The sequence below is a fragment of the Tiliqua scincoides genome, chromosome 8 (assembly GCF_035046505.1).
Source record: "Tiliqua scincoides isolate rTilSci1 chromosome 8, rTilSci1.hap2, whole genome shotgun sequence".
Taxonomy (NCBI): domain Eukaryota; kingdom Metazoa; phylum Chordata; class Lepidosauria; order Squamata; family Scincidae; genus Tiliqua; species Tiliqua scincoides.
In genome coordinates, this window is record NC_089828.1 from 3904761 (window position 1) to 3918607 (window position 13847).

Genomic DNA, 13847 nt, shown 5'->3' on the forward strand with positions numbered 1-13847 from the left:
GACAGTCCTCTCGTGTGGGTGACCAGCATGTCACTGCCATGACGGAGCTCCTCCCTTGCAGTGGGCGGGGCAGTGCCCAGGCGGTGGGCATAGTGATGCACCGTTGCCCTGCTCCCACTGGTTTTTTGGCTATAACTTTTGATAGAACAGCGAAATTTCAACGTGGTTTGATTCATTGCATTCTGCATGAAAATAAGCATCAAATGATATACACGATGGTATTATTTGAAAATACCAAGACTTAAAAATTTTTGGCCGGTAGTAGTGTCACCCCCACTGTGCACATCACCTGGTATGGCCCCAGTGACGCCACTGGTTGGACTGAACTCTCCCTCTGCTCCTACTTTGCCAACCTCTCCCAATCTGTTGTCCTTCCTGGCCCTGCCTTGACAAGATCCAGCAGCGCAGAAAACCGCTGTCTTGGTGTGATGTCATGGCAAAGACTTGCTGTTGGGTGATGTTTTTGCAGTGCGTGCAGTTCTTGTAATTTTGCTTGTAATGGGCTTGCCGGATGTGGCATTCCTGGTTTAGGAAAAGAGAACGGGGCGACAGATAGGGAGGTTCCCAGTTTAGATCTCACTTCTTGCCATAACCTCATTAGGTGTTCTTCAGCAAGTGATTTTCTCTCAGTACCAGCTCACCACCAATCTACGATATGGGGACAATAATATTTTACAGCAGTGCTTCCCAAACTTTCTAGCTCCAGGGCCTGCTTTTAAAAACAATCGGTTGCAACCCCCTAGAGCAGTGATTTTCAACCTTTTTCATCTCATGGCACACTGACAAGGTACTAAAATTGTTAAGGCACACTATCAGTTTTTGGACAATTGACAAGGCACACTTTGCTGTTGGTGAGGGGCTCATATCCCCAATGGTCCTATTAATAAATGGCCCTCCACCAAACCCCCGCGGCACACATGGAGACCATTCAAGGCACACCAGTGGTTGAAAATGGCTGCCCTAGAGAGAGAGAGAGGGAGCGAGAGAAAAATAAATAAATAATAATTAATAAATTATTAATCAAGAATAATCGGGGTTCTGTGCTCCCAAGGCTGCTGTATAATGTGTGTGTAGATACTTGCTAAAATCTCCCTAGAAATGTTCAAGGACTGTTTCCCAAAACCTTTATAGTCATTCCAGGGTACGTGGAAGGCAGGCCAGACAAAAGATTCATATGTGGTTCACTGAAACTGGTTCACACGTGGTCTCTGGCATACCAATTACTAGAAAAAGTTTTGAAAAGGTGATATTTTAATTTGGGGTATGAAGGTTACCTCGTACCACAGGTTAGCTTTCCAGCTAGCCATTTGCTTCTGCAAAACGGGCAACAATGCTTCCAAAATTTGTCTTTAATGTATCAAAATCTTTTCAGGACCAACCAAAATTGGTTTGTGATTCACTAGTGGGTCCTGACTCACAGTTTGGGAAACACTGTCTTATAGTGCTTTGAACCTTCTTAAATATTATTGGTGCCCTTTTAAAAAATTCTGGTCACTCATCATTTCCAGATGATGTTTCCTAAGCATCAAAATATCCTAGACCAGTGGTCTCCAGCCTATGACCTAGGGGCCAGAAGTTTTTATCTGGCCCACAGCAACTTAAAATATTTTTTATTACTAATTTTAAAAAATATTTTTACTCGTTATATATCATTTCTCAATTTAAGCATGGCATTGTTTCTTTGTAATTGTCACATTTGTTTTGAATGATATCATGCTGATTAAAAAAAAAAGATCCAAGTAAAACATTCATATAAATTTCATTTATTTATAAAAGTGATTTTCTTTTTGGCTGAAAAAAGGGGAAAATATACAATGTGACCCTTGTGCTGATCATTTTGGAGACCCCTGTCCTAGACCACAGATGGGAGAGGAGCGAAGCCAGTCGGATTTCTGAAGAGCATCCCAAGCAGTCAAGTTTTGAGATCCTGCTCATTTTCTGCCTTTGCTAAATTCTCTTGGGATTGTTTAATTAAACAGAAACGTGAGTGGGTCGTTGACTTTGGTCCATTATCTTTTTATGACGCGATGTAGCAAATTTCTGCCAGTGAGACTTCCCAGTCCAGAGGGAACACAAAGGCTGGTGTGGTGTGTGTGGCCCGTATAATTTATAGCACATATGTAATGCTGATTGTAAATCATATTAATGCAGTCAGCTGTTCCATGTTCCAGCATTTACATGTACGTGTGGAGTGCTTATTTGGGTGGCTGCCTAACTGGTATAGAATAAAAATGTTCTCTAGACTTCTGCCTTTGCTCTCAGTCTGTGCCCATCTGGTGGGTTTGCTTGAAGATCTACAGTAAAAATGAAATGAACAGTCCCCCCCCCCCTTGTGAGTTTGATGTATGCCTCTGTGTGTCACAAAGACCATCTTAAGGCTTCACAAAAGCCAGGAGCACTATTTGTGTAGCATAATGGCTAGCATGTTGAACAAACTAGAAGTGTAGAATTGTGAGTGATAATGAATGGAATTTTTGTTTGCTCTTGGGTTGACGAGATTCAGTGATTTTTAAGCTGGTTTTTTTTTTCTTGGTGAACAGGTTGGCTATATCCAGATAGGATCGGAGCAAGTGCAGATACAACCAGTGAACACCTCCGAGACCTCATTTGATGGAAAGGAGCACTTTGTCAGGCGTAAGCGGTCCACTGGGTCAGCCCATCCTGCCAAAGTGGAGCACTGTAAAGTGGTAGCAGGTGAGTGTGGAAATCTGTGTGGGAGAGATGAGCCCTTTTGGGCCGAAAGGGGCAGTGGCAGTTGGAGTTGGGCTTGGGCATCATGGCGATGTCGCAGAATATTAATACTGGATAAGCATCCTTTGGGAATTTGGGATGAATTCCTCATTCATCCTGGCGAGCTGCTTGGCCTGCCAAGGAATGTGTATACATCTTGCTGCTTCCACACCTCAGGCCAAACAGATTTATGTCAGGTGTCTGGACTGGCGCATGGGAAAAGTCCAGCCACCGGAGAGACTAGACAACAAGTGCACATACCTGGAGCCAAGGGCATAGCTGGAAACTATCTGGAAATGGAGGGCAATCACCTTATTGCCTTCCTTCGCATTGAGTTGTCCAGACTGAGGGAATTGGGGGTCCATGGATCCATGTGGGCCGCGGTGGTACAGGATTCATAGTCCAAGATCATGCAACTTCCAGGACTCAGACAATTTTGTGATGTGGTTATGTTGTGTTTTGAGTTCAATTGCCTGTTCTGTGGCAGGACGTAGGGAATTGACTCTTGATTTGCAGTGATCCTGGGTTGACCCTTGTGATCCAGTGTATTGAAATTCTGGTCTAAATAATAAAAATAATAAATAATAACAGTATTTATATACCGCTTTTCAACTAAATGTTCACAAAGCGGTTTACAGAGAAAAATCAAATAACTAAATGGCTCCCTGTCCCAAAAGGGCTCACAATCTAAAAAGATGCAAAAAGAACACCAGCAGACAGCCACTAAAACAGACAGTGCTGGGGTGAGGTGGGCCAGTTACTCTCCCCCTGCTAAAAAAAAGGAGCACCCACTTGAAAAAGTGCCTCTTACCCAATTAGCAGGGTTTCCTAATAAATCTTCCTACCCCCTATTTCATGGCCTCTCACTGGGGGTAACTCTGAGTGGGTCACTCTCTTTCAACCCAACCTATCTCACAGGGCTGTTGTGAGGATAAAAAGAAAGGAAAGAGAATCCCGTGTGCTGCCTTGAGCTGCTTGGGCAAAGGATGTAGTAGAAAATAGCTTCTAATAGGCTGAGAGCCCAATTCTATGTGGGTTTACTCAGAAGTCCTATTATAGTCAATGGGGCTAATTCCCAGAAAAGTGTGGATAGGATTGTAGCCTTGGTTTGTTAATGACCTAATTGACTCCTATCTTGTTTGGATTAACTTTTTGTGCACAAGGAGTTTAGAAGTCAGAGGAGATGACGGAAGTAAAATCCTAATCAGCTGTGACGCACAGATTCCTGGTGACATGGTGCAGACCAGGTGATCTCATCACACCTTTCTAAAAGTTCTCATGAGAATCAAAGGCCCCCATTAGTGTGACTGCACCCATCTGTGCAGCAGAGGGAAGGAGTTGGCCAGACATCCATGAGAGACCTCTGATTCCAGTGCTTGGTATTTGGGTCATCAAATTTCATCCAGATGCATACTCAGGATGTGGCTGAAGAAAATTATATATGGAGATGTTTTTCATAGTTCAGGAATTAATTTGACTATTGTAGAGTAGAATGGGCTCTACTGACAGATCTCTGGGTAATTTGCATAAGACTGGCAAAGGCTTCTGAATTCCAGTAGTTTTACAAGAGCAAGTCAAGTTGTGTATTTAAAAATAATAATTCTTTGCCACGGCTGGCTTTGTGCTCAGGTCATAGCCTCAGAGCCCAATCCTATTCTTTCCCCTCCCATTGGTACAGCTGGGCCAAAAAGTATGCTGGATCCAGCTGGATCCACAGCCAGATCCACTCCCTTCCACAGACTCCCCACACTCCCGTTTCTCCCCACTCTCTGCCCCATTTCGCCCCCCTCTGCAGCCTTACATGTTCTGGCAGCCATGGATAGGTCTGGCAACAAATGGGGCGTACTGGCAGCGCTCCCGAAATGGCCACCAACAGAGTGCTCCATGCGCTTTCCGTGCCCATTTTGCAAGAGCAGAAGTGTCTCCTGCTTTCACAAAGAGCTACAGCCTGATAGGATTGGGATGAAAGCGTACCTTGTTTGTGTAATAGGAATGTGAACTGGTTGCCTTTGATCAGATCTTTGTGAAGCTCTCTGGGCTAGTTTTGTGTTGGAATCCCTGATCTGTAGTAAATTAGATGTAGATTAGTATATGTAGGTTATTCTAGTGTACGTCTGATGGGATGCCGTGATTATCTTTGCCCCCTGAGCTTTACCATTTTGCGCCCAGTCCACATTGGTAGCCACCGAGTATTATTTTTTTTTAAAATGTGGTCCCCCAGCTTGGAGTCTGCTCATTCAGTTGTAGAGTTGCAGTGAAATTAAAAGCCATTTTAGGGTAACACATGAAAACATCAAGCCACGTTATAAAAGCAAAGCACACCCTCTGAAGCAGGCTGTGTATGGACTGTTTTTTTCTGTGAAATGTGACGTTCCTTAATCACTTTCCCAAATATCTCAGGTGATGTTTTAAACTCCCATTATGTATAAAGGTCTATAAAATACAGCTTGAGAGCACAAAACAAGCCGGATCGTCTTCCGAGGAGAGATTAGCATTTAATGCTTATGACACCAAGCTCATAAATTTCTTCAAAATATGCAGCTGCCTTAAATTCAGCTCAGCTGAACCACAGTCATCATTTAAAGCCTACAGTCATTCTACTCATAGAGAAAGGAATTTATTGTAAGGAGAGCAACCTCTTTTTTTAACAAGTGAGCTTTATTAATTGGTAACACCACTGGGTGTGAGTGTTTATTTTTTTTAATGTAAACATAATGTGTTGGCTCCAGAGGAAGTGGCCTAAAGTTCCACTGAAATTAATGGAACTGAAGTTATTGATTTCAATGCTGCTTAAGCATGACTAACTTTTTGGGAATCCAACTCTAGGCCAGTGGTTTTAGAGGGTCTTAAGGAACGCTGTGTCTTCACAAGCGCATAACAAGGTCTTCTGTGACAACATCAGTAGCGGGGGAGGCTTTGTGAGAGCCAGCTTGTCCGCCATTACCGATCTTGCTCTCTCGTGCACGTTCTCAAAAGAATGTTGGAGGGTTGCACAGCATGCTGTTGGCTTGGGTGGAGCAGCAATGAGGATTCTACAGGCTTGTAGATGCCCTGTTGCTTTGAGATAGGAGCAAGAAGGAACCAAAAGGGTGCAGTGCCTTAGTGGTTAGTGATCACCCTTTCTCCGTCACTCTTGCCGCTTCCCCCTGCCACACACTGAACAAGGACCTGACTTGGTAGAAGTATGAGAATTGGGTTAAACCCATGTTGACTTGAATGACAGAATTTCTCTTCATACTGGGAATAAGACTGCTCCCAAGTGATCAGTGGCGTCACTAGGATTTGTATCACCTGATGTGGGAGGCCAGCACAGAACTCCTCCCATGCAGTGGACGGGGAATCGCCCCAGGCTGTGGGCATGGTGATGTACCATTGCCCCACCCCACTGGTTTTTTTTTTGCTATAATGCTTTCTAGAATAAAGACATTACATTATAATACCTGTTGACCCAGACCATGTTTTAATCAACTGGGTTAATCAAGCAAATGGATATTTGAGTGCCTGGTTTAACATTTCTGTGGATATTAATGAAAACTGTACAGAGGTGGATCTCAGATTCCACGGAGGGCTTTCACCCTTGAAATGTATATGCCCATCACTCCATTTCCACAGCTGAGGATGTGTTTTGAAAGAGAAAACTAGTATTTAAAATCCCCCAAAGAAGTTCTAGTATTGACTTTTTCTGAGGACCATGTATACACTTCCAGGTATCAACTATCAAGCATTTCCCCCCCAAACAATTATAAATTTTATCTGCATTTTAGTCCAGTATTATATTCTCCACCATGTGATAGAAATATTTAACATAGAAATAGAAATGAACATAGAACATAGAGACATAGAAATAGAACATAGAAATATTCTAAATGTTTAATTTAGAGAATAAATGTAAAGTTTCTCCACCATGTATTTTTTTTCTTTTAGGTTTAACTTGGCCCAAAAATGTCATTGTTATGGCCAAGGGCTCGGCATGCTAAAAATAGCCAGCAATGTAATGAAAGCACTATTAGCCCATATTAGGAAGTATATCTTGAAATATTAACAAGTTCATTTATTTATGGAGGCTTATGCCAGTTGTCATTAATTCAAAAGTTCATAGGGTGTGTGGAATTGTCAGCCATCTTGTATGTACACCTGCAGTTCCTTTTCTCCTGTTCTGGTTCATTTTAAATCTAATGCAAATGCAGGTTGTTCCTGAACAAAAGCTAGATTTCTTATGGGACAGTGACGTGCCAAGGTCATTTGGCACTGGGGCCCCTGAATTTTGGGCCTTTATGACAAAATTATTTTTGGTAGTAGTTATGATATGAAATGAATAATGATAATAATAAATATGTTTAAGTGTATATTATAAATAACAATTATATATATATATATATATATATATATATATATATATATATATATATATATAAAATGTGTGTGTGTGTGTATATATATATATATACACATATATAAATATATATAGTATATATTTACATATACTATAGTATATAGTACTATATGTATACTATACTATAGTACTATACTACTATACATCTACTACTACTATACTATGAACATACATATACACTACTACTATACATACATATACATACATATTACTATATATACATATATACTACTATAGTACTATATGTACTATACTATATGTATACTATATGTACTATACTATATGTACTATATTGTATGTACTATAGTACATATAGTATGGCATATGTATAGTATATATATACATATACATTTATAAATATATATAAATTACCCCTGCTAATTGGGTAAGAGGCACTTTTTCAAGTGGGTGCTCCTTTTTTTTTTAGCAGGGGGAGAGTAACTGGACCACCTCACCCCAGCACTGTCTGTTCTAGTGGCTGTCTGCTGGTATTCATTTGCATCTTTTTAGATTGTGAGCCCTTTTGGGACAGGGGGCCATTTAGTTATTTGATTTTTCTCTGTAAACCACTTTGTGAACTTTTAGTTGAAAAGCGGTATATAAATACTGTTAATAATAATTAATAATAATATATATAGTATTTTTATATACAACTTTGTAACTTTATATGAATAATCGTACCAATGAACATGCTTCTCTTGTGAGTGGCTCCAGCTAGTGCTAGCCAAATCATGGCTGCAGCCAGGGTCATCCCTGCTGCTACTGCCATCTTGGGGGCCATCTCTTGGACACCCCCCCCCCGTGCAGCCTGGCACCTGGGGCCTCCAACCTGGCCACCCTCTTCGTTATACTCTCTGAAGTCCAACATGACCTATGCTGTGGCTTCCTCATAAAGAAGCTGCTTGAAGCATTCACTAACAAGGCTATGCCATATCTCCGAAACTAGACATGATAGGGCAATATTGATTCCATTTTGTGAATCGGCACCCAAAATTCATGCGAACCCACCATAAACTTGCTCATGTTGATTTATCTCCGGTGGCAGCACCTCACTCTCCCTTTCCCAAGAGAAGGTTGCTGAACAGCTGGAGCGGGAGTATGAAATGATGGCTTGGCTGTCACTTGGCAGGTCCTTAGTCAGCAGCTCTGCTGCCTGGGCAGTCCAAGGTATTTGCTTACATTAATAGGGATTACACTGAAGATTGCTTGCTTTAATGCACTTGGGGCCAGCATGGAAGAGTCAATCTGTCTGCAGAGCTACAGCTGGGTTCCCTTCTCACTTGCCGCTGGGTCGCTGGCAGAAAGGACCAAGCAGCACTTTCAGCAATATAAATGGGACGGATGTTGCTTTGGTGCCTGGTACTCTGCTGCGCAATTCTTTCTTTCTTTCTTTCTTTCTTTCTTTCTTTCTTTCTTTCTTTCTTTCTTTCTCTCGCTCTCTCGCTCTCTCGCTCTCTCGCTCTCTCGCTCTCTCGCTCTCGGTCTCTCCAGCATTTTCACACCTTGTTCATTGCCAGGCAAAGGTTTTTTTTGACTTGTGTCCAGCTCAGCCTTACCTAATACAGTCACTTTGGGATGTGAGGCAAGAATTACTGTCAGGGGGTTTATTTGTTTATTTGTTGGAATAAAGGAAAATTAAATATAAAGTCTCAGCCAAGGAGAACAGGCTGGCGGGTGAGGGAATAGGGGCAAAGAAAAGTATTTGAAGAAACATTTTGAAAAGTTCCACAGAACTCTCCTCACACTTGCATCATCTGGTGAGGAGCAAGCAGGCACTGGAGGTGAAGGCGCACCAAATGCCAGCTGTCATGGCTGCCAACTTCCAGCATGCCTGTGTCTCAAGCATCTTCAAGTTTGCCTCAGGTGGTTGCCAAACTTCTCCTGCCTTGTTTTAATGAAAAAAAATGTTTTTTTTTGACAGCTGGCATCACTGACAGTTCTGTGTTTTTCATAAGCTGGCTGTGATGAAACATTATTAAAAACAGTATTTATATACCGCTTTTCAACTAAAAGTTCACAAAGCGGTTTACAGAGAAAAATCAAATAACTAATGCCCAATAGGGCTCACAATCTAAAAAAATGCAAAAGAACACCAGCAGATAGTCACTAGAAGAGACACTGCTGGGGTGAGGAGGGCCAGTTACTCTCCCCCTGCTAAAAAGAGTAACATTTTGTAGTTAGTAGGCCAGGCCACGCTACCTACTACTTGGGTAGGTATGTGTGTAGTTGAGTATGTGTTGGCTACTAGTATGTATGTGGTAGCCAGACTAGGCTACCTACTACAAGAGTGTGTGTTGGCTACTAGTAGGCCAGGCCATACTACCTACTACAAGAGTGTGAGTGTAACTGTCTACAATGTATATGCTTTTAACAATGATAGTCAATGGGGCTTACTCCTGGTAAGCGCAGATAGGATTGCAGCCTAGGATTGTTAAAATTTTTTCCTGCTTGATGATATCACTTTCGGCCATGACATCACTTCTAGGTTAATGACATCACTTCCACTGGGTCCCGACAGATTGTCATTCTATAAAGTGGAGCCTGGTTTGCAAGCCCATTGTTGTTTGACCCTCTTATGGAAAATGGCTAACACTTATCTTAAGTCTTTGGGGATAGGGTGGGCTGTGTATCTGACAGTAATAATTTATATCCTCTGGCTGAACACACACCTCCTGCATGCTGATGGATGAGTGCTTGTCCAGGCAAGCCTGGTGGAAATTTTAGCCACCAGCATGTAACCAACTATTATTTGTGACTATCTCAAAATTATCTTTTTCCCCCCTTCTGAGTATGTATGGCTGATCTTTATCTCAACTGGGTATTTTCACTATGTGAGTTCTCGTTCTCTCTCTCTCTTTGTTCTTTCAGAAGGAAAGGGGGGGAGACTTCAATTTCTTGCCTGTTGTTTCAGTTTAGGAGAGGGGGAAGAGAAGCTATACGGAGTGATGATAGTTGGTGCCTCGGGCAGAAAAGCAACATAGCAGAACGGCTGGCAGACAATTTAACAGAGGATGGGCTGGCCGTGCAGAAAGCATGCACTGAGGAGACTGAATGGATATATGAATGAACAGGAGGGTTGATATCGATTTCAGGTGTGCATCGAGGGGCCTACAAGGACGGCAGGAGTTGTGGCAGTTATATTATTTAAAAGAGACATGCTTAGGCTGCCTGTTTTGCAGGAAAGGAATGCTTTTTCTGCTCTGGTTAGGAAATGGAAATTCTCTTATGTAAGAGAGCCAGTAAACAGCTTGTGGAAAAATCAGAATCATCCCGCAGTATAAACTCTTGCAAATTGAGAACTGCAACCTGAATAAGGTTCATTTCCAAACCTGCACTCTGTTTGGTTGTTGTTTTTTTTTAAACAAAACTTTCTCTTTTTTCCTTCTCACTCAACAAAATCTAAACTGCCTGTTTTGTAAGACAAGAAGCTGTCATGTTGCCTAATGTTTTTAATGCTTCTTACCTGTTTGAACTTTATTGTGGAGCTTTGTAAGCCGCCTTGGGCATTTGCTTTGGCATAGGAAAGGTGGGATATAAATTCCTCAAGTAAATAAAATGAGAAAGTGATTATCGCAAGAGGAACTGTAGTGAAAAGTTTCAGGTGCTATGAAGTGAATTACTGAAGTTGAGTCTGAACAGAATTCCACAGCAGCATCCTATTTTTTTTCCTTCTCTTTCTTGCCTTGTCTTTCCATTTGCTGTTCTTTTTATAAATAGTGTTTTCATAAGCACAAGTGAATTGTACTGAGGAAAGTGTAATGAGAGCTAGGGAATCGGCTATAGCAGTGGTTCTCACACATTTAGCACCGGGACCCACTTTATCTGTCAGGACCCACCGGAAGTGATGTCATGACCGGAAGTGACATCATCAAGCAGGAAAATTTTTTGCAATCCTAGGCTGAAATCCTACCCACATTTACCCAGGAGTAAGACCCATTTACTATCATTGTTAGGCTGCAATCCTAACCACACTTTCCTGAGAGTAAGCCCCATTGAACAAAATAGGACTTCTAAGTAGACCTGGTTAGGATTGTACTCTTAAAAGCATATACATAGTAGCTTGTTAAATTAGCTTGTAGCTTGTTAAATATAGCTTGTTAAAGTACTTGTTTACTTGTTAAAGTAGCTTGTTAAATATACATAGGTCTGTAACATTTCCCCAAATGCAGTCACGTACCATGGTAGCATCAACTCTAATAGATTAACAATAAAATATTGATATGAATGGGGACCCACCTGAAATTGGCTTGTGACCCAACTACTGGGTCCCAACCCACAGTTTGAGAAACATTGGGCCATAGAATTTGGGAAGGGAGATAGGGCTGGGCTGTAAGAGAGGCATAAGTGAAATGGGAATAATCTTATCCACACTTACTTGGGAATAAACCCCACTGAATTTCATGAGTCTTCTTTCTTGGGAAATGTGCCTAGGATTGCACTATAAATTTTTATCCTGTTTAAACAGTATGTGCAGCTGTTGTTATTTTTTAGTAACAAGTTCAATCATCAGAATGTTTGTATTAAACGTTCTGATGATTGAACATTAATACAGACGGAAGAAGCTTCTAAACATGTACTTTGTTTTCTAGAAAAGAAGAGGCAAAAGAAGGCAAAGGTGACCAAAGACTGGAGGGAACGAAGGAATGCCATTCGGCTCACCAGTGAATACACAGTGGAAACACTTGTGGTGGCAGATGCTGACATGGTTCAGTACCACGGTGCTGACGCAGCTCAGCGATTCATTCTCACTGTCATGAACATGGTAGGTACTTGCCTTGGTTCCTGGAGTTGAGTGTCTGGAGTCAAAACTAGTCTGACAATGATGGCTTTTGGTTTGAGGTTGGCTTCTGTTTTAATTCTGATGTGGAACAGCAGAAGCGTTTTTAGAAATGTCCTTCCACCGTGTCTTGCATCTTAAACTTGCATATGCCACGCAACCATTTCAGCACCGGAATAATTCCATGTAAGCTGAGTCCTCCAGGGAACCTTCTAGTTGTGGTTGATAGAGTGGGTTCTTGGATCACGGACAACATTCTTGTCTTGCTCATCCCACGCTTGCTCTAACAGGATGTTAGTGTTGGGAGGTTCTCTTATATGCATGCATCCTCTAACCTTTTTATTTCTGTGCTGTTTGCATGATACAATTTTTTTGCAAAAGAGATTAAGTCTGTTCCCCTCTCTTATTTTCCAAATGATGGGGGAGCTTCTCAGAAGTAGCCTCTCTTACTGTCTCCAAGGGAAATTACAGACAGAAGTATCATTGTAATAATGTCAAAGAACAGTGCAAGAGTGGGGGATGAACCAACTCATGTTGGAATAGCGAATAAACAGGCAGCCCAGTCCTACCTAAATCCCTACGTGGCAATGCACCTGGGTGATTTTTGGCTGCTGAAGGTCTTCCAATAGCGCTGCTGCAAGTCCAAGTTGTTCCGTGAAAGTGGATCAGGCCCAGAAAGGGGGTTAAGATTCGGTGTGTGCTGCCCCCCTGAACCCACCCCTCTCCTGGGCCCAGTCTGCTCTCCCCCCATCCCATCACCACCCTGTTCCGCCCACTCCTTTCAACCCCTTCCCCACCTCCCTCCAACTCCCTCCACTGGCTTACTTGGGCTGATGGATTTTTGGCTGTCTGGCAGTGCAAGGGATGTTGCTCCAGACTCCCTGACAGTGTGTATGGGCACAGGCTGCTTTGCAATTGCTATAAAGCAGCTTCCACTAATGCAAGGCTGGGTATACTGGTGGCCACAGGGGATAGTATTGGGCTGCATGTATGTGTATTATGGTTGTGTATTTTAGTGCGTTGTTCCACTCCATCTCCCTTACGATGTTCTGGTCTGTATTTGTACACTCTTGGGTAGAGTTTGGAAAATTGCCGTTATTAGCCAAGCAGAAGTCCCCTTCACCAATTTCAGGCTATCTGCAGAATTGTGAGGCATTAACAGTTTGCTCTGAAGCAGAGTCATCTGCTTCAGCTTGCTAGAGCAGCATTGTGAATGCCTTTTCAAATAGTGCTAAATCATTTGCTTAGTCTGCATTTTAAAAGCAAGTGATGCTCCTAGACCATTAAAAGGGCCTTGCTGAATCAGACCCCCAAATTTGCCACACTGGTGGATGACTGGAATAATGCAATGCCTGGCAATTTGGGGGTGGGGGGAATGACATTTGTTAAAAGACAAAGAAACAAAAACATTTTGGTAACTAAAAAGTAAAACAACAAATGTGATTTTTACAAATGAATAACTAAGTGAATGTGTTTTTAAATTAAAAAAACTAATAGAATAAGTAAAATTAAAGTCAATTAAAGTAAAATTATTGTACACCTCTATTTCTGTCCTTGCCAGTGTAGGAATACTGTGTGCCTCTGAAGAATGTTGATAATCTGCAGGTTTTGGCCCTACAGCATCCTGTTCTTCTCTTTCTGCTAGTATGGCAGGCTGAAGACCTGCCTCTAAAAGAAACCAGAATGTTAATATTGGCATGTGTGCCAGGATTAAAGCAAATAGAGCATTGCTGGTAGAGGATTTATTAATTTGGCTTCTCACTGTAAGGCATTACGTTTACTGTCAAACCACAAAGTAAGATTTAAAATGGCTTATTAGAACACACATTATATTTATAGATGTTTTAAAGTGGAGATCTGCTTAAAGCAATTTAATATCTGTTGAGAGAGAAAGAGAGAGAGAGAGAGAGCGCGTGTGCGTGTGCCAGGATTACAGAATATGGTTAT

General features: G+C 41.8%; 1 protein-coding gene across 1 annotated transcript in view; it reads left to right on the top strand.

Annotated features, from left to right (window-relative positions):
• The first annotated feature begins 3904 nt into the window (after nucleotides 1–3904).
• ADAMTS17 (ADAM metallopeptidase with thrombospondin type 1 motif 17) overlaps nucleotides 3905–13847 on the top strand; it is a 141922-nt gene continuing 131979 nt past the window's right edge. The window contains exons 1-2 of the mRNA XM_066636237.1: nucleotides 3905–3922; nucleotides 11718–11885. Coding sequence (XP_066492334.1) covers nucleotides 3914–3922; nucleotides 11718–11885 — 177 coding nt within the window. The 5' untranslated portion in view covers nucleotides 3905–3913. The remainder of the gene's footprint in view (nucleotides 3923–11717; nucleotides 11886–13847) is intronic.